Genomic DNA, 19,920 nt, shown 5'->3' with positions numbered 1-19,920 from the left:
GAATGATGGAGTCGTTAATACGAGCGAATTAACCACTATACGGAATAATAACGTCCGTCCCACGTACCCGGAATAATTGATCTAAAAGTCTTTCACAACATTCGATGAGTCAAAATAGAGCACTTCCTTAATCAATGTCTCCTGTACTGTCAGCACGGTAGCGATTTTCTGATGAGCTCTTCCGCCGCTTCTACCGGTGCGTAAAAAATGACCTCTACAGGATTGAAACGTTTATTTTTGCAAGGAACGAAAGCTGAACATGCAGCTTCACAATAAGGTTCAATCGATCATCTGTTGCGCACCACACCCACTTTGTCGAGTCCCGTTTCTCTCCTTCAACATTTGTTCTGACTGTAGCTGAGCAGAAAGCCTCTGGCGTTGAGAGCTCCATCCGACACGACGCGGGCTACGAAGGGTCCCGTAGTTGTGTCTGCGAAAACAATAAAGGAACCAAAAAGGAATGCACTAGTAGTTATCGATGGGCGATGGGCTACAGCACCAAGTAAAGGAACAGACTACGGGACTGCCGTGGTATTTTTTTAGCAATTCTTTCTTTCTTTCTCTTTTTGTAAAGACATCACGGACACTCGAGGTAAACACTTCATGGGCACCTCCGTTCACCCTGAGTTCGTGCTATCGTTGTGGGTGCTCGATGTAGACGATATGTACTTAGGGAGTGACTTTTTCGGGTTAAATTCCTTTCTCAGATTCGGGGGGTAAAAATTGGGCGCTATTTGTAAATCTGTAATTCGGGGAGATATCGGGCGATAATTTTGCCTTCGGGTGTTATCGGGTGTTTTTGTTTCTCCTCTTGTGTATTAAGTCCTTTCCTAATCTTTTTTTTTTTTCCTTTTTGGTGGCCTACCAGCCCTAATCCCCGAAGGCATGAAAGGAATGAAAGAAAAAAGATTATACAGAAAGGAAAGATCGATAATTAATTTAGACTGGACGTATATTAGTGCATTATTATGTAGGTACCTGTGACAGGAGCATTAACGTCGGGGTTATTAGGGCCAACGTCGGGGTTGAGCCTCGTCCCGCAGAAGCGCACCGCCCCCAAGAGGACGTAGTCCATGGAGCATTCCACCACTCCAACCCCTGCCTCCGTTTCCGCGACGGTCGGGGCGTTGTCGGCATCGACGTTTTCCAGCACGAACGGGGCATCGTCCGGAACGCTGTACGTCTGCGAGCAGAAGCCAGCTTCCTTCCGAAAACAGATGGTGTAGTCCAGGTTGTTCATGTAGCCCATACGAGGGGGCGTCAGGGATGACTCGAAGTAATTGAAGCTGCTGAAGTTTCCTGACGGTCCCACGTAATATTGAAGGCAATTCTGAGGAGCTAAATGAAAGATTGTTCTGTGAAAGCATTTGTAAAAGTGGTGAAAACTGAGGTATATCTACTCTGCAGATATCTTTTTTTGTGTGAGCTGGCATTTGTGTAGATGACCCGAAGCCTAAATGCGTTCTTATCTCGATCGCGGTTCATTATAACTTGCCGCTATGTCCTAAAGCTTGCGGGAAGCAGCCAAAGACAGAGATTGCGCATGGTGTTACAAGAAGCGGGATAATCATACTATATGTAGCATGTTTGGACGATATTGAAGTTGAGGATATTGCTGGCATACACATAAAGATCAGATCCAGGGTGCATCTAACCTTTCAGACGTATTGTTTATTTTAAAAGAGAATGTCACACAATATACTTGAAACTGATAATTGGCCTTTTTGATAAAATGAAGACTAATAGATAGTCTAAATCTAATCTAAACTAGGGTGAACATACTTTCATATTCATATAAAGTAATTATCATACCTCTGCTAGGATCATCGCATCTAATCTGAGTAATCTTCATGCTCCATCTGCTGCTCCGTTGACCGTTGGTCTGCACGTGCAGCGTTATTGGTCCTGGTACCATATCGATATCAATGTATACTACAAACAGGAAAGAAGTCCGTGTAAGGTCTCAATGTCTCTGAACCCAAAAGTAACGCAATATTCTGTCAATGAAGACACTAACGATGTTGTCCAGAGTTAAGACCACAGATCTCAGGAACCATGCTGTTGGCGTTCTGACCAGTGACAATGAAGCGTTCGGATTCACAGTTTCCCACTGTTGGCCGTTCAAGGTCGAATTCCTCGAAGTCCAGTCGGATCTGGCAGATGTCTTTGTCTTGCTTCATTATCTGTACAGCGCAAGACTCCTCTGATGCGTTGAGATTGGAAGATGAATAAAATCCGGGGCTGCTGAAGTAGGTACCATTAAAAGTGATGACGGAACCACAGCTAGCCGTCACTGTTAAACAAAAATAATTCACGAACAGCGAGTTAGACAAATGAAGCACTGGCAGAATTCAATGCAATTGTTACTTCAGCATTTCTGTTCACTGCATATGTGGCATCATGAACCATTTATGTGTACTACAGATGTAAATGTTAGTGATCGTGACAGTAGAATATACTGATCTATGTAGTGCCACAATACGTAGTAGGTGAAACACGTTTTGCGGTTGCTATCTACTCACGTGAACAACAGACTCCAAAGCCGTAAGCACAGGCGCCATACGCAGTCCCTCCACGTTCCAGGCATTCTTGAACTGCGTAGCAGTATCCGCTTTGACCCCACGTCCCGATGCAAGGGAAATTTGGGAAGCGTACGACGTTGAATAGTTTCAAGACTGCGTGCGATAGATGACAGTTCACGTATCAGCATACAACACAACATCTGGTCGAACAGTCTGAAGCCCACACCGAGGGCTTAGCTTAAAGGGGCACTACAGTGCAAACGTTTCTCCTCGCGGAATGAAAGATTTCGTTACTTTGACACTAACACAAAAGGAACGGGATCCATTCGCTGCGCCGTGCGTGATTTCTAAGCGAAAGAAACCGCAATGTACGCTTCCCTCTCTCATCTCCGACAATGCGGAGCTGGCTTCCATTGGTCTCCTCAAACGATTTGTCCAATCATCGCGGGATCGAGATCGTTTGAGGAGGCCAATCCGAGGCCTCTCCGCATTGTCGGTCTTCTCGAGAAGGAGAGAGAGAGGGAAGCGTACATTGCGGTTTCTTTCCACGAACGACGCATCGGACGAGTCCCGTTCCTTTTGTGCTGGTGTTGAGGTAACGGCATCTTCCATTCCGCGATATTTTTTTTTGCACTTTAGTTTTCCCTTAAGATGTAGTGCGCCTTTAATTGTGCAACAGACAACAGTTCTTCTGTAGTTTTACTCGTAAGCTACGTAGCTGATTAGAGGTGACCGCATTTAATTTCTTCCTTTTCTAGATATGTATTTTTCGTGCGGCTCTTGAAGCATCAGAGCAAGGAGCACACATGACATACGTACTTCACACATCGAACAGACTAGCGAAGCCGTGACGCTTAGCCCCAACAACAACAACAACGACAACAACAACAAATATATCATGACCAAGTTATGCGGGATAGATGCGAAAGACGGCTATGTGCATCGAGTGGTTCTAGTGAAGGTAGAAAGTTATAAGTACCTAGGCGTATACTATTGCAAAAACTCTCATTTGGAATCCGCTTGTTGACAGCACTGTCCTTAAAGGGGCACTAAACAGCTCGACGAACATTCTCCTGTTATTATGCTCTATGAAAAAACGTGGCTCACGATATCAAAATGTGAAATTCATTTACAGCTAGCGAGCGTCTTTACCACGGAACAATGCCATTCAAAGAGCATAATCCCCGTGAGCCTCTCCTTCATCCTTGGAACGGGGAAACGTCACCAGGTTCCAACGTATGATGTATTTATTTCGAGGGTTCAGGCCCACCTAGCATCATTGCAAGTCGTTATTATGTTATTGTTTGTTATTATTATCTTGATTGCCACACGTGTGCATTGTGTCCTTTTCATCATTGTATATTGTTTGAGTTTGAGTTTGAGTTTGATTATAGAAGAAAAAAAACGGAAGATATTGAATTCGTCACCTGACGAATTCTGCTACTCCCACAAAGGAAATGAAATGAATGAAAGGACAAAGAAAACTGAAAAGATGAAAAGGGTAAAAATAGAAAAACACCACCCCTCCCAGTTACCGAAGTGTACGTGGACATGCGTAGCTACATCCCGTGGAAGTGAACTGAATTGCAAGAAACTAACAGGGACGGGGAACTCGACGACACATGCCTAGAATGCGGTCCTAAAATACAGATTCCATATAAGCGCTGATAACGCCGCGTCTCTCTTCTTGGGTTCCCATATACACCCAGCACCTTGACTATATCGAAGGTTCTATTGTCCAAGCGGGCTAGAGCAGACTTCAATGTTGCTCTTTGGGACGCATATCTTGTGCAGTGCATAACGATGTGTTCCGTGTTCTCCACAGATGCACACACTGTATATTGTTTGTTGTCTCGTCATTTGCCATTTGTAGGTACTGTGCCACCTACGATGTTGCAATAATTCGGGTTCGAAGTTCGAACCTGGGAGGTACCCGGGCTCGAATCCCGGTGCCTGCTGCGCTGTCTGGGGTTTTTCCTGGGTTTTCCTCAGACGCTTTCAGACATATGTGTGCACAGTTCCCTTAGAAGCCGGCCCCGGACGCACATTCCCCAGGGCGTCAGTCGTGACCTTGCCCACACATGTGAGGCCGACAACGGCGAGCCCTTCCACCATTACCACCACCACCACCGCAATAATTATTTTCATTGTTTCGCGTTTGTACAGTTTTTTATTTATTTTGTTTTTGTTCTTGTATCGCTGTACCGCCAATCCTACTTGGGCCCCCAGGAGGAGGCCAGTAGTATAAATATATTTTTTTTTTATGTGAACCTGCATTCCAAGTTCTACAGCAAATGGGGCAATAGACGTAAAGAAAATAGCTATCCGCCAGTGAGGAAGCGCGGGAGAGGTCACGTGCTTTCGCCAACCAATGAGAATGACCGAGGCTCTCGTTCCTCTGGCGTCAGCTGTTGATGTGGAGGTTTCTTCAAGGCTTTCTAGAAAACAGCACCTAGATACACAAGGCCTACTTACTGCCTGTAAGTCAGAATGTCAGCCAAACGCAGGTCCCTTATGGCTACCAATGGCTGCGATGCGGCTCATGGCGCCTTGTCTCCATAGCTACGGCCGCAAAAAGGACGGTCGTGATTGGCCGGCTCTTAATGACTACGTTACGTCATTTGAGTGACCAGGCCTTGTTTCTAGGTGGTGGTGTTCTACCGGCCAGCTGCGACACGTAGAAAAATTGTCTTTTTCCTTGATGATATATAGCGTGTAGTACAATGCATAACATGATACGATGAACCACACCTATCAAAGTTGCAGTAACCCCTTAAATCATTCGTGCACCGCGAGGCTGTGACACAGCATGCCATTCCTAGCTTTGGCATATAGTTTTCCAGACTCAGGTTGACACCCCCTTTCTGCATGCATGGCGTTTAGCCACAGCATGTACAGGCGCCAGCAGACGCTCCATTTCATTCACACCTCCTGCAAAGGTTGACCTGTTTCGCTGTGAAAGCCTCTGGGACAACCACAATCCGTCAATGCACCGCACAGAGTGCAGCAAAGTGTCGTGTTCAAAATAAAATATGAGGGGGCTTTTTTTTTTCTCTTCTTCTCTTTTTCCTCCACGGCGGAGACGGAATTCATCCGTGCGAATGACGGCAGCTGCGAAGTCCGTCCTGTCTCTCCCCAATTCCTGTCTTGCTTTTTTGTGAGTGTGTATCATCATAAATGTATTTTGCATGCACGCTTCCCTGCTATCGTGCTCGTCCTTCCTGCCGTTGGGCCGGTGACGACAAGCGCAGACAGCTTCCGGGAAAAGTGTGGCAAACACGCAAGTTGAAGGAACCTGAGGGCATGGACACGAAGTGAATGTGTGACTGAGGGCAGGCAGAGTTGCTGCGTCTGATTCGTGGCTGATGCTTTAGTTTTTGAGAGACATCTATGACCTGTGACACAAGAGCGGAACAACTGCGGAACTCACACTAGTGAAGCCAAAATCTAAATGTTATTTGTTCTTAAAATCAAATCAAATCAGCGGAACAATATGTGTTTTCCTTTCCAAAAGCACAGTTCATCAAAGATACTCTTAGAAGTCACCATCATATTGTAGACAAGCCTTGGATTTGCCGTTACTATACTGAAAGTCGAAAAGAGCTGAGGTATGGTACAGCAATTGTTGCGCCTCATTCCATCGTCATTCATGGATTTGTTATTGTTGCTGTTGTTGAAGAGGGCTGCCTTTTTTTACAGCGCATTAAATTTCGGTATACAAGGCGCTAGCTGGTGGAAGTGGACGTCAGGTTCATGCTACTGACATCTCGGGAAAGAGAAACCGGACATTTCCAAAGTGCGCGTCCTTATGTAGCCTCAAGTTTGAACCATTGCTGTCACAACGTTTTCTGATTATGGGCCCAAATCACCGGCTTTCTTTCTGTTTGGCATTTATTTCAGAGACCAACAGTCAAGCGGGTCTGTCGCACCATTCCATACCCACCGGTTGCTCTACAATTCTGGTAACAGCTGAAGCAACACTTTTTTTTAAAAGTTTTCTTGGTGAAGTCTAGGTCAAAGCAGTCGCACTTTATTTTTCCGGTTTATCTTTTCGAGAATGTCTAGCGCACTAGAACAGAATACTTGGGACACCAGTGGGCGCTGAGAACAGAATGTCTGCTCTCGTCGTCTGACTAGAAAGAAAATTGTTTGGGAAATTCGGGAAGTTATTCGCCATGCCGATCGTTTCGGAGAGGAGATGCTCTGTTCGGACCCACTATCGTTGGCGTCTTTCGCTCGTGATTGACTGATTGAGATAGCTCGTGATATCTCCAGGAACTGGAGGCGTCGTGCAGAAGTAAGAGGCGATTTCCGTGGTGGCTCTGCTGCCCCCAAAGAACGGGAGCATAAATATGACTGTTGCATTTCCACCAAATGTTTGATTGATTGATTAATTGATTGATTTGAAGGGAAAACAAAATGGTGCTTCAAATACAGGTATGCAGAAGCAATCGCATCGTCCTGAAGTAACTTTAGCTCGTGCGGTCGACACGGCTGTGGTGCAAGCATTGGTGAGGCGCCTCGAGGAGGGGGCATACGTTTTTTGAGTATTTAAATATAAATACAAAATACTTTGCTGAAGACGTATTTAAATACGTTGCATAGATACTTTTCAATATGAGTATTTAAATACTAAATATAATATAACTACTACCATATATACTCTGAGGAAGATGTCATCTAGAATTGCAGAAATAATGATGATCATAGCAACAAATCAGCAAGGAACGATAGCATTTATTTGTTAGATTATCATGGAGATTTTAATATTAGAAGTTTCTTGAAGACCGCATCTTCTATGTATCTTCTGTTCGGCTGTACAATCAGATTCGCAAAGGAGAACACCTTTCCACAGGTGCCGATGAAGAGAGGCTTGTACTAAATGTAACGAAGATGCTTCGTACAACAAGGTAGTCAGGTACTCCCGACCGTTGTACGCAACAACAGTGAAAAACTGGCCATCTAAAATGGTTTGTCGCATGCTTGCGAAAACAGGGCATAACTGCGCGGCTCTCCAAACTCTGCTTTGCCCTTCACCAAAAGGTCAAAGTCAGTATCCTGGGTATTTAGGAGTATTTACGAAGTATTTACTAAAAATAAATACCCCGAAATTGGTATTTAAATATAATTACAAATACATTTTTCGAGTCTGTATTGAAATAGAAAATATAGATACATGTATTTATAAACATTTTGTTAAACATAAACACTTTGTAGCTGACCGTTTTGTAGGTCCACGTGGACGATCCGAGAGAGAGAGAGAGAGATACATGATGACTATGATATGGGGATGACTTCCGCCGAACCGAAAAGTGCGCTTGACTGCTGATTACCGACGGTTGAGCTTCCATCCTCTTTACTGCTTTACTTTTCGTACTCTTTTTTTAATTATGACTTTGTTTTCAGTAAATGTACTACGCTAGTAGGCGTACTGGAGTGGTGGTGGTGGTGGCGACGGAACTGCTTGCCGTAGTCGGCACCGCTCAGGCGGGCAACATCATGGCTATCTCAAGGGGGACCGTGCGTCCTGGGCCGACTTCACAGTGAACTGTACCGACATTTGTGCCGATATCAGCGTCTGGGGGAAACACAGGGAAATCACCCAGACGGCACAGCCAGCGCCCGGATTGCACACTGGAGTAGAACGCCCCTATACTGTATAGTAACTACCGTATTTTCCGGTGTATATAACGCGCACCCCTAAAAGCAGGCCGAATTTGAAAAAAAGTTCCATCGCGCACCGCAATGTTGCTACAAGCTTCTGTACTGCCACCACTATACACAATAAACCAAGGCGGCGTATAATATATGCATATGCTTTATTTGAAACATATCTAGTGTTGCGTCCCTTCTCAATCACTCCAGCCTTCTGAAATGAATTCAGGAAACGCGCAGGACCTCTTCAGATCACTTTTTTACTGCATAACGCGCGCGTTATACACCGAAAAATACGGTAATAATGAGTGAAAATCATCGTCTTCCTCGTAGCACGTGTGCATGGAGTGCTAGTGTACAGAGCTGACAACGAGCAATGAAGAGCGCCAAAATCTCCATTTTATTTTTTCTTAAAACCAAACCAAACCAACGAAGGGATTGACCCGCTCATACTCTGAGGCACATGATATGATGATATGGCCGGAGGATACGCTTCTTTCATTCTGTAAACTTCACTCGCATGATCGATAAAGCTGTGTAAAGCAGCTTCCTCACTCGATTCTGAGTTCGGTCTATAGACATACGCCCGTGCGGTCTACAGCCGTGACAAGTTCCTCGATGTGTTTCGCTTACCGACTCATTCCGCACGGTGGCAAAGTCTAACTGCGTTCCGTACCCTACACACGCACTATACAAGCAAAAAAAAAGAAGAAAAAAAAAGAACTTACATCGGCCGTTTTTGCCGGGTAGAGCTTCGGTCCTCCACTGTGCAGGAGCGTAGTACCCTTGAAACAAACCGACTTGGGACAGTGTGAGGCACGAACAGAACACAGTAACCACAAGAACAAACAACAGCCGTTGCATGGCAACAGCAACAAATGAACCTCCGAAGATCCACAATGCGACCAGGCAGTGACAACAGGTGATACTCCTTCTATAGGAGTGTCCGCTGTGCGCTCCGTAAACGGCATATACTAACGCATTTTGTAAGGTAGTGGCAAGAGAAGACGTGCGAGAAGCCTCTATTCGGATCGCTGCTCATATACAACGCGCAGCTTCCGTATGGTAATACAATGAAATCGCTGTTGACATCGGTGTCGTGCATGTCCTCCCCATTAAAAGTATTACTACACGCGGCTACCCGCAATCTACATCGTTCCCCGATTATACTGTATGTAAACGAGAATCGTTAGGGTTTTACGGTTTGTGGTTAACTAAATAGTGAGGCAGAATCAACAGACCCGAATTAATCGAATTGTGCTACCTCTCACATCAGGAGGTAAACGTGTCGCCATTAAAGCCTTGCGTATCGCATGCCAGATACGCAGTTAAACGATCTTTGTTATATCCTTGGTTTGGTTTGAAAAAGAAAAATACAGAAAGGTTGACCCAATTTTGTTGTCCCTAATAGTCCGGGTTGACAGATGTGAGTGTCATTTTCAAGCCGATCCTTACAACCTCTAGCTATCATGGCATTAGCAAACGTCTCCTTCGTGCTCGTTAGGAATCCTGCTCTCCTCTTGCGCGCGTTGAGAAAGTTCCTCAGCGCTGTCCTCAGCAGCGTTGAGGACAGTAAGTTATAACACGTGCCTGAAGCATTACCGAAGCTGCCGAAGACATCACTGATTAACATCCCCACGGTGTGCCCCCAACCAGACCCTAATCCTCTAGTCTTCTTTTCTCTGTTAGTATTGGGAGTACGCATTTGAGGGGTTGGTATAAACACACCTATTTAACAATATCCTTTTCGTAACACTGAAGTTTCGTTTCGTAAATGTTGAAATTTTTGCTTCGTTACCTAATGAATATCTGCAATAAGCAGCGGTTCACAGTGTGGCGCTACATGCGATATGGATTTCTCCAGAATAGTACTTCCAAGACGAAGTGTTGGCGTCTTCCCGTTATCTTGTGAAATCGGCGCGTACAACTAAGCGCTTGAACGGAGAAGACAGCGAACACTCACCGATCAGCGCAGCGTTCGTTCGTAAACACTGCTTCAGGGATCTATAGCATTTTAAAAGTGAACGCGTAGCACCAAATAACGATATGCATTACGTGTTCCCGTTGAGGTTCCACATGCCGTGCTATATGGTTGGTCTCACATGTTTAATTCGATAGGTGCTGTCCTTCCATGTACCTATCCTAAAACCAGGTCGCGTGGCTCAGTGGTTAGCGTGCTGGCCATGTCGCGTCGAGACTGGGAGGTAGGTGGGTTCGAATCCCGGTGCCGACTGTGCTGTCTGCGGTTTTACCTGGGTCTTCCTCAGACGGCTTTCAAACATATGTCGGCACAGTTCCCTTAGAAGTCGGCCCAGGACGCACATTCCCCCAGGGCGTTAGTCGTGACGTTGCCCACCTCTGTGAGGCCGACAACGTCGAGTCCTTTCACCACCACCACCTATCCTAAATGGTACATGTCCTACGGTTGAAAAACACTGCAGGGCATTCTGACAAGAAGCGTCAACTTGTGTCTGTGAGTCCCAAAAGCAACACCGAGCTTCACTGCATAGGCCGAAGAGAGAGAACCACACGTGACCAAACTTGAAGCAATAGTCTGCTACACTCGTCTCGCAACCCGACATCGGCGGTACTCGCTTGTTCGAACTATATCTATCGACGGCTCACGGGGAGACATAAGGCTATAATGCCACTCCGTCAAGCACTCCTGTACGTAGAGTCTGGCTGCCCCAGTGGAACGTCCAGCTGCCGACTGTTACTGTGGATAGAAGGAATAAAGAATGAGAGAACCGTTTCTACGAAAGTCATTGATGGATACACGAAGAGAAGAAAGACTTTTACTGATGGACCAGCGATCATTGCTGGGAATCGCACAACTGATTGGGAAGCACTCCACGCGCACCAGCGCGCACCCATGCACAAGGTCTATTTGACGAGCAAAGGTTCAAAGCGTACGCTTTGCAAATACCGTCATCGTCTAACTATATAGCCAACGGACGAGCGAAGCGGCGCCTGCACCGCCTGCTTCACAGATCCTAATCTCGCTTACGGGAATCCATCTCCACCATCGCCCCCACCACTAGAAACTTTACTTCACCGGCTGAGGCTGAATATGTCATTCTGGAACACGTTCCTATACATAAGATTGGTGTCGCAACCTCATCGACGTGCTCAAGATGTAGAGCGACAGAGGATTCCCATTGCATTCTGACGGAGTGTGACCATTTTCACACGAGCCGACAGGCGTTGCAGAGAGTCCTGAATAGAACAGACAACACCGTCGGACGTATATATAGTGAGGGTGCTGGGAAACTGGTCTCGCCGTCCATCGACAACAACGGTGATATTTGGGGCAGTTGGTATTTAGACACTATAGGCAGACGAGGGACAGAAACAGCAGAGAAAAACACGCACACTGTTTCTGATTCTGCTGCTGTTTCTGTGCCTCGTGTATATTGCTGCGCCATGCGTTCAGTGCCCATCGACAAACCCTGCAAAGTCCTATAAGAAATAGAATTCGTTTTGGCTTTTTTGTTACCCATGGCTGTTAATCGCTTTGCTGCGCTTTGGAGGAGTCGCTCCCACGTTAAGTAAAGCCTACATCTCCTTATTCTTTTTTACTGCCATGATCATCATAATAACCATTTCCGACGCCAATCGTAAGTGCCACCTATACGACCGGTGCGCTGGTCACAGCACGCCCTGTAACAGACTAGCAGCAGGAGGTGTCAGAGTTGCGGGGCACGCAAGCATCATCGGAATACTCCCTCAACAGGACAGACACCTGGGAAGTCACGATGTTGCATCGGCAAAAACGTGACAGGTATGTGAAGGAAGGAGGAGGAAGGAAGGAAGGAGGAGCGTTGACCGTGAAACCTCCATCTGGCAAGAAAATACTCAAAAACAAGTTGACCTCCACTCCAGACGTGGGCTTCCGGGGGGGAAGGCAGCAAAAACAAGGTGGTGCTCGCTTAAAACGACCATCAGAGCAACCATCCCGGGTCACTCTGTCGTGGGGCGGTTAAAGACCGACGCGGAGTTCAGTGCAGCAGCAGCAGTCTGCGACCACATCCAGAGGTAGGTGGCAAATATGTTTCTCTTGAGAGTATAGTGCAAGAGAGCCGCGCGCGCGCGCGTGCGGTTTTGTTCGTTAATGCTCCGCCCCCTGCAAATGGTGACACCGTGAAGGTTAAGAGTGATTGAGACGGGTTATAGAGAGCTCCAGTTCGAACTAATACGGGTAGGTTTGTACGTGAATGGACTTGTGGTTTCCTTTGTGGGAGTAGCAGAAGTCGTCAGGTGACGAATTCAACAACTTCTGTTTTTTTATTTTTGTTTCTATAATCAAACTCAAACTCAAACGACGATAACGACGGAGTTGCGTGGAGCTCGAAATCATAGAATCTATGTGTACTATATATATATTTTTTTTTTCATCGTAGTTTCTTTTTCTTTGTTTCTTTTAGTCATTCATTTTTCTCTCCTTTTTTTTTCTTTCATGAAAACAGTTTAAAAACAGCAATAACTGTGCACGTCAATGCATATACTCTCAAGAATAGCGAGACAAATTTATTATGCAAAAGCAGCCAAGGCTATAATGCAAACGAACGCGCTGGAATGCCCCCATATAGGTTATTAGATCAGGCCACGATGGGTTGACTAGCGTTATGGCATTAAGTAGATCAACCTTCATTCGTATCATACAGAAGGATAGTAACCTTTCAATGTCATTAGTAAGAAAAGCAGAACGTAACTCCGTAAAAATATGAATGAATTCAAGCACGCTTCTTCACACACTTCTTCACACGCTTCTTCACAACTTTGTATACGCATTTTAACCGGCTTACATACGGAAATGGTGGAGCGGTTCAATGCCACTTCCGTGACTCTTGGACGTAATGACCTCGACACAGTAACTTCTCCATAAGGGTGCGAGATTCCGGACCAGTAAGAGCCCGTGAGCTATATATACTGGACAGCGCGCGCGCGGTAATGCCCATCTTCGAAACACCTCAATTTGTATTCCAGTCAGGCTCCTCCGTCCCGCGATAACACGCCTCTGCGAACACCACCGAGGAAAGTTACGTGGGACGCTCCGACGTTGCAATGACCTAGACCTCTGAAGCATGTATACCAGCAGCCAGCCATGCCCATTCCTCGCCTTGGACACAGATCTCGGCAGTGCAATCGCATGAACATACATCAACGTGTATTAGTCTGTGGATTCGATTCACAACACGCACATACGCGTCATTATGCTTTAGTTTCTTGACCGCAGCGATATCCTCAACGAGCAAGGACACCAGCATTCACACGCAGAATCGATTGCATGCGTTCTGCGTAATAGCATCTGTTGCCAATTCACTACAATTTTGTTGTAGGTTGACTGACAAAACCTCAAACGGGCTTTGTTTCTTTTTTTTTTTTTTTTCAGAGCCATAAGATGATTCGTCTTCGGCTCTTACTACTTCTGTCCATAGTGCTGGGACTGATCATCACCTCCGAAGCGCAGACGTCACGGCCACAACTTAGTAAGTGTCCATCTATTCTAAGGCTTCTGCGTCTGCATGCACAACAGGAAGAGTAACCGCTGTTCATTTATTTCTTTTGGCGACCGGCCACAACAAGACAACGGAAGTGTGTGACCGATTCTCAACACGGTGCGATACAGTAATAGTGGCACAATGAGAAGTGTATACAAGGTTTCTCAAAGATATGGTATTTCTTCCGTTTCGTGGGAAAATACCGCAGGGACGACAGACGACGCCTATGCTTCCGTAAACGATGTATGGAGTAGTGCATAAAAAATCGTGTGAAAGATTTTCAGCGTTCAGACTTGTTTCGGTAAATTATGAAGAAAGTAATAAAGGCCATTTTCGCCATTTTCTTGAGCCGTCGGGGTATCTGATACAGGTATCGCGGTACGATTTATTTGTTGTTGTTGGGGTATCTGTGACGGTTTAAAATTAATGCTATACAAGGTTTATTCTCTAGAAGTGTAACGACAGAAGTGCGTGTTATGTTTCGAAATTGTAAAAACGCGAGATTGCTACGAAACTACTTAAACCCACATATACATACGCGGCGTAACAGACGATATACACCATTGGAAGGCAGCGTTTTTGTTCTTGTTTCTTTTCTTTTCTTTTTTTTTTTACGTTCACGATTTATCTACGAATAACTGTACGACGTAGAAATCTTGACATAAACCTTTAACGCATAATACGTGCCCCAATGTAAAGTTCATTTTGCCTTGGGGTAGTGGGCCGCAACTCTTGTGGCGAATTTCCCCATTCATCATCATCAATTTATCTGTTGTTGTTAGCTCCGAACCACTTTCTCCATTCATTCTATCTGCGTTACAAACACAGTACATTATCTTGGGTGACCCCATGCACTTCTCTCATCTTTCTAGGTGGCTATTTCACGTTCCTACGATACCGCAACCAAGCGTGCGAGGGCAAGTATGGTCAGAACGGCACCTGCGTCACGGAGCAGGAATGCGGAGCTAAACAAGGAACAGACATTGGAAGATGCGCCGAAGGATATGGTGTTTGCTGCAGAGGTGAGACGTCGGCAGAACTGCAGTACTCCATGCTGTTCACATCAGTATACTCACTTCTACTCCCCCTAGGAGTATCTTAACATCGACCAAGCAGCACACTATGAAAGATGAAAGTCACTGAAAAGGTTAGCCAGCTGTAGGATTCGAACCCACATCTTCTGGATTCTGGTTCGAGTCCTACAGCTGGCTAACCTTTTCAGTGACTTTCATCTTTCATCGGTAATTTCTTAGGCAAATTGAGGCTTTGTATGTATTTGTCCCTTCTATGTTGTTCCAGCCTCAGAACATCCGTTCTTTCATGTTCAGCACACTATGTTTGCCCAATATTGGTTGGATGATCCAATACTTGACCAATGATTCGACTATAGTATTGGGTCACTATTGTCAATTGGGTCAAGATGTCGTGCTGCTTGGATGCGATGTACATTGCATACACGTGATTGACAATATTGAATGGCTACCGAGTACAAAATTTGTCTTAATGATAAAAAGATGTGCAAGCTAGCCCTGTCCCTCATTCATCAAAATCGGTCAAAGTCGTTTGTCCAATAGTAGGTACAGGAAGAGACTACCTGAAATTAATGGACTCCCCTTCGGATACTCTGCCTCCTTCTTTTATTTATGCTGCCAGTAACAGCCTCTGTTGTAAACACATTACCCTCAATCGCGCATAGCGTTTTTCACAGCGGAAGACACGGACACGGAAAGAAAATACGAAATACCAAAAGCCCTTCGTTTCCTTCCATCTTGGACTAATGGACGAACTCTAATAGGACACCCTTTCCATCATCATCACTTTCTCGTCCCTTCCACAAGCGTAATGGGGCAGTGTACCGCCATAACGGCGGAGAATGACCCACCACATCATCATCCCATTTATGTGTGCGTGTGTGTGTTCCATCTTGCAACCAGTTTTCTGACTTTCCCTTTGTCAAATTTTTCATAGCATAGCATATCATTCTTTGATGCATATTATACTTAAGGTTCCGCGATTTCGGTTTTTATTTTAGGGCGGATTCGGCATATGTTTTTCGGCGTTTATTTATTTGCATGAAATCTGCGTTTTTCAGTGATTTTTCGCTGTGTGCATGGTTCACCCTGCAGCATAAATCGCAACTTAATTTCAACACTGTGCGTCTCAGCTCAACCTTAAAACTAAAACAAATACAAAATTACCCCCTGTGAGACATTGCAAAAGGAACACTTTATTGCTCCACAAAGGAGAGCCCCTTTTTGTTTGTTTGTTTGTTTGTTTGTTTGTTTGTTTGTGTGTGTGTGTGTGTGTCTTTCCTCGGACATTCATTTGTATTCGGTGTTTCTCGGTTGAAACCGAATGACGAAAAAAAATTTCCGGTGTTTGTTTTTCCGTGTTCTTTGGTTAAAACCAAAACGCGGAACCCTAATTATACTGAATGAATAGTAGAATGAGAACTATAGCAATAATGTTATGTTGTTCCGCACAAATTCCCTCTCACATGAGAGATTCGTTGACGCAGTAAGCTTCACGTGCAACATGGTGAGCAGCTCCAACGAGACGGAGTTCGTCAACCCAAGCTACCCGAGTGGCGAAGTTGGAACGGGTACCTGCGAAGTTACCATCACCAAGACGCCGGACATTTGTCAGCTTCGTTTGGACTTCGTCGAGTTCAGCTTGGGACCTCCAGATGAGCAAGGCCTGTGCAACTCCGACGCCTTCATGGTGCGAACCACTGTCGGGGAGAACCTGCCTCAGTTGTGCGGAGAAAACAATGGACAACATTGTAAGTATACATATCGCACAGCCAAAGCCATAGAGTAATGAAAAACATATACTGCATCGAATTTACCAGCTTTAAACTTGACTTACGTCCCCATGTTTCCTTCCTCTATCACATCACCAGGTTTAAAAAACAGCGTCATGTGTGCACTATATACTGCTTGCGACACGGTTGTCTGAAATGAGCACCCCGTGGTGTATCCCATCTCAAATCTAGAGGTGTTACAACACCATTTATTTCGAGTAAGAAACACGTGCAGCATATGGTCCACTTTTATATACAATATTGGAACAACATTTTCGGGGGCAATGAAGGAAATATGGGCTGCAGAACTACAGACAGGCGATTTCAGACAACCGTGTCGCGAGCAGTACATCATTCCACGTCCTAGAAAAAAAAAGGAGTACAGTAAGGAGTAATTACAGCTTCTCGTCCACTAGATTGCAATTACTCCCCATTTAGTCCACTGACCTAAAACTTACCCCTCCACGCTGCGGATAGCCTCTCGCAATTCGTCCCCAAATTCCTAATAATATCATTCATTTGGTATCATTCACCCAAAGGGGCTAATGGACGTCGCAATGCATGCATGCCCCAAAATGATTGGAATTACTAATTTTATTCTTACAGTGCAGCTATGAGGGAAGCAACGCTGAACCCGTAGGACAGAATGAGCAAACAAAACAGCGAGAGATTACATTCTAAACATATTTAGACAATGGGCATAGGCGCTCACGTCACACATTTTCGTGACGCATTCGTTTCATAGAAAGTGATATTCTTGTTGCGCTTGTGCATGTAAGCATCAATATGGCCGTGCAAAACAAAGTCGTTAGCTCCCTCGAGAACTCTGCTGTTCATCCCCACAAAGAGCTTATTTTCACAGCCTAACATATGAGCCGTGCTTTCCTGTTCAGTGTACGTGGAAATGGGCCGGCAATCGGGCAATCCAGTTGTGCTGAGCGTCATTAGCCGAGGAGGAAAGAGGCCAAGGCGGTGGAGGATGAAGATCAGCATGATTCAGTGCGGTAGCCTTGACATTGGTGAGTGCTGTTACGCAGCTAGAGGCAATCGTTACATAAACATACTTATTTCCAGTGCCTCCTGGCTGTCTGCAATATTTCCGCAGTCCCAGCGCCATCGTGAGAAGCTTCAACTATGGCCCTCCGGTCGACAACAAAGTTCGATATCTTAGCGGACTACGCTACTCCATATGCCTACGCGTGGAAGAGAATTTCTGTTCTATCAAGTGGGAAACGGAAACCAACAATTCATTCTCGTGGGGTCAACCAACGTATGAGGACAACGTCATATCCTGCAAGGACGACTTCATCACCGTAGACCAGGGTTCCACGTACGGCATGGGCCCAGGAGAGGATCGATTCTGTGGCAATAGGCTTCACGAGAAGAACGTGTTGATCTGTAAGTTTTCCTGCAGGCTATGGCACGTCGGTTGGCTATGGTGGTAGTGCGTTAGTGTGAGGGTTTTCGTGGAGCAAGGAAGTCTGACCATAACGTTTTCTCTTACAGCACACAGCAAGCCTTTTATGTTAAGAGTCAAGTCCAATATGGATGCTGTGCAGAACTCGCTGGAAAAACAGAACGGCTTCTCGCTCCGATATACACAGCTGCCATGTGTCGATTGACATGGGGACCCCTGGTCCGCTTAGTCGTAAGGTAAGTTCCGACTTAATTCGTTGAATTTAAACGCTGTAGTTTTCAGCAGTGGTGACACACGAAGTCTCACAAATGCACGCGCATCAAGAGGCCAATAGTGGCAAATTCTGTTATGTTAGGCGTCAAACGTAGAACATGATGTTGTAGTTCGAAACTATGGGGCCTCTGCAACGAATGCCCTAGTCAATCTCTGCCCAGGACCGCGCTGTAGGTCTGGTGGGGTAACGGAGGGCCGGCCCTGCCAGAATATATATATCTTCGTCGGACAGTCTCATTGCGGGCCGCTGACATATAGCGAATTCGGGTGGTCACTTCGTGGTTCGAAGAAGCGCTCAGAAACTGCTAGGTCGGCGCCCGCGCTGGATGACGTGACCGTTGCCAGGGGAACGTGAGTGCCAGGAATCTAGGGGTTTTAGTCGCTTGGGTCACGCTAGGGGCATCGCCGTCTCTAATCTTCGGCCTCCGTCGTCTGCTAGCCCATGTGAACTTCGACGTGTGGGCCAATGAGGATTCTCGCCACCCTCGCGGTGCGGATACGTGACGACACAGGATATATTTGGGCAATCTGCTGCCCGGTCGCTTCGAGGCCGGACGGAAAAGGTACTGGCTGGCAAATTCCTGGCGCTTGGAAACCGCCACGAGAACAGACGAGATTGCTACGTTTTGACCAAGCGAACGCAGTTGCACGGAATCTTGAAAAAAAAAAAAGTTAAAGAAATCTACTAGGAAACGATAACGCGAATTCGCCAATAGTTAAGCAGCCATCCGCCACGGTAACATAGACAATGTATGATGAAAATTGCCTAGCCCACCGTAGGCAATGTGATTGCGTTAAACTTGCAGTACACGTTGCCTTTCACATTTTTTTCTACTTCCTTCCTGTCTTCGTCCTTCTTGACAGTTTCTGAATGTTCGTATGGTATCTTAACGTTGCGCCAGCTGCGATTCTGAATTACCTTGAACTCCGTAAAGGTGTGAACACTAACCTCCATTCTTGTCCACATACGTACATGTACATCTACGTTCTATATTCAGGTGGATCAGATGACGGGTTCACGTACCGCACGACACCCATTGGCAGTACGGATCACCGAATTCTCCGCTTCAATCATTGCCGGTAGCAACCGCATTATTTATTTGAATCCATGAAAATACTTCAGCATCGGCGACTTTTCATCAACGCTTCGTCAGCAATAAACAATATTTATTGGAATGAACTCTTTTTACCTCTGCTTCTTGAACCCTGTTTACAGACGGAAGTCGAAATCACTCTCTCTAACCAAAGTAATTCTCCTTCACCTGATGGAATTCCTCTTCAGAGCCTTTGCTGGTGATCCTTCAGCAGCAACACGAGGTTGTGAATCGGACGAAGACGTACACACGCTAATTAACTTTGTGATTGAATGAGCTACACCTTCTTGTGAATGAAGGATGTTTCCACCCACACTGAAAAAAAATATGATAAACTAAGAAACCACCTCGACAGTTAAATTTGATTTGATTTGATCAAAATCTAGTGACCCTTCTACGACCTAGCTTTCAGGAATGTGCAGAATGCAATTCTTGTTCCCTTGTGGTCAGAAATAACAGCAGGAAAAACATTGGTCATTTGTTTGTCCCACAGCTTTACGCTTCTTCTTTCCAAGCGGAGGCGAGAGGCGGAGGCGTCTCAATTTCTCCGGCGACATGAAGAGAAAAAACGCCTAACGAATAATTCAGTGCGCATTCTACGCACATCGTGCAAATGTAATTAAGAAGACTGCACATAATGGAAAAAGTATTTGAC

The 19,920-nt window shown here is 45.6% G+C and overlaps 2 protein-coding genes across 2 annotated transcripts; one reads left to right on the top strand and one right to left on the bottom strand.

The window, feature by feature from the left end:
• Window positions 1-249: 249 nt before the first annotated feature.
• Window positions 250-16,364, bottom strand: LOC135399813 (uncharacterized). The gene is made up of 6 exons (XM_064631552.1): window positions 16,176-16,364; window positions 2,523-2,675; window positions 2,018-2,293; window positions 1,813-1,932; window positions 979-1,338; window positions 250-430 (listed from the first exon to the last, which is right to left on the bottom strand). The coding sequence occupies exons 1-6, from the start codon at window positions 16,213-16,215 to the stop codon at window positions 336-338; spliced, it is 1,044 nt and encodes a 347-aa protein (XP_064487622.1). The 5' UTR covers window positions 16,216-16,364; the 3' UTR covers window positions 250-335.
• LOC135399811 (uncharacterized) lies at window positions 12,032-19,345 on the top strand. The gene is made up of 8 exons (XM_064631551.1): window positions 12,032-12,212; window positions 13,570-13,666; window positions 14,551-14,700; window positions 16,197-16,460; window positions 17,375-17,500; window positions 17,556-17,879; window positions 17,988-18,134; window positions 19,170-19,345. Exons 2-7 carry the CDS (start codon window positions 13,579-13,581, stop codon window positions 18,101-18,103), a joined length of 1,068 nt encoding a protein of 355 aa, XP_064487621.1. The 5' UTR covers window positions 12,032-12,212; window positions 13,570-13,578; the 3' UTR covers window positions 18,104-18,134; window positions 19,170-19,345.
• Window positions 19,346-19,920: the final 575 nt, after the last annotated feature.

The sequence above is a fragment of the Ornithodoros turicata genome, chromosome 7 (genome assembly GCF_037126465.1).
Source record: "Ornithodoros turicata isolate Travis chromosome 7, ASM3712646v1, whole genome shotgun sequence".
NCBI classification, from domain to species: Eukaryota; Metazoa; Arthropoda; class Arachnida; order Ixodida; family Argasidae; genus Ornithodoros; species Ornithodoros turicata.
Note: the sequence above shows the minus strand (reverse complement) of the source record. Positions and strands in the feature narration are given on the sequence as shown.

Bases quoted from the DNA above. Each gene is read 5' to 3' on its own strand.
- LOC135399813 (XM_064631552.1), bottom strand. From the start codon at position 16,215: ATGTTGCACGTGAAGCTTACTGCGTCAACGAATCTCTCAT. The intron at 2,294-2,522 runs GTGAGTAGATAG...TTTGTTTAACAG, and splicing joins CTTTGGAGTCTGTTGTTCAC to TGACGGCTAGCTGTGGTTCC. The intron at 431-978 runs GTACCTACATAA...TTGTTTTCGCAG, and splicing joins CGTTAATGCTCCTGTCACAG to ACACAACTACGGGACCCTTC.
- LOC135399811 (XM_064631551.1), top strand. From the start codon at position 13,579: ATGATTCGTCTTCGGCTCTTACTACTTCTGTCCATAGTGCTGGGACTG. The intron at 17,501-17,555 runs GTGAGTGCTGTT...ACTTATTTCCAG, and splicing joins GTGCGGTAGCCTTGACATTG to TGCCTCCTGGCTGTCTGCAA. The intron at 17,880-17,987 runs GTAAGTTTTCCT...TTTCTCTTACAG, and splicing joins CGAGAAGAACGTGTTGATCT to CACACAGCAAGCCTTTTATG.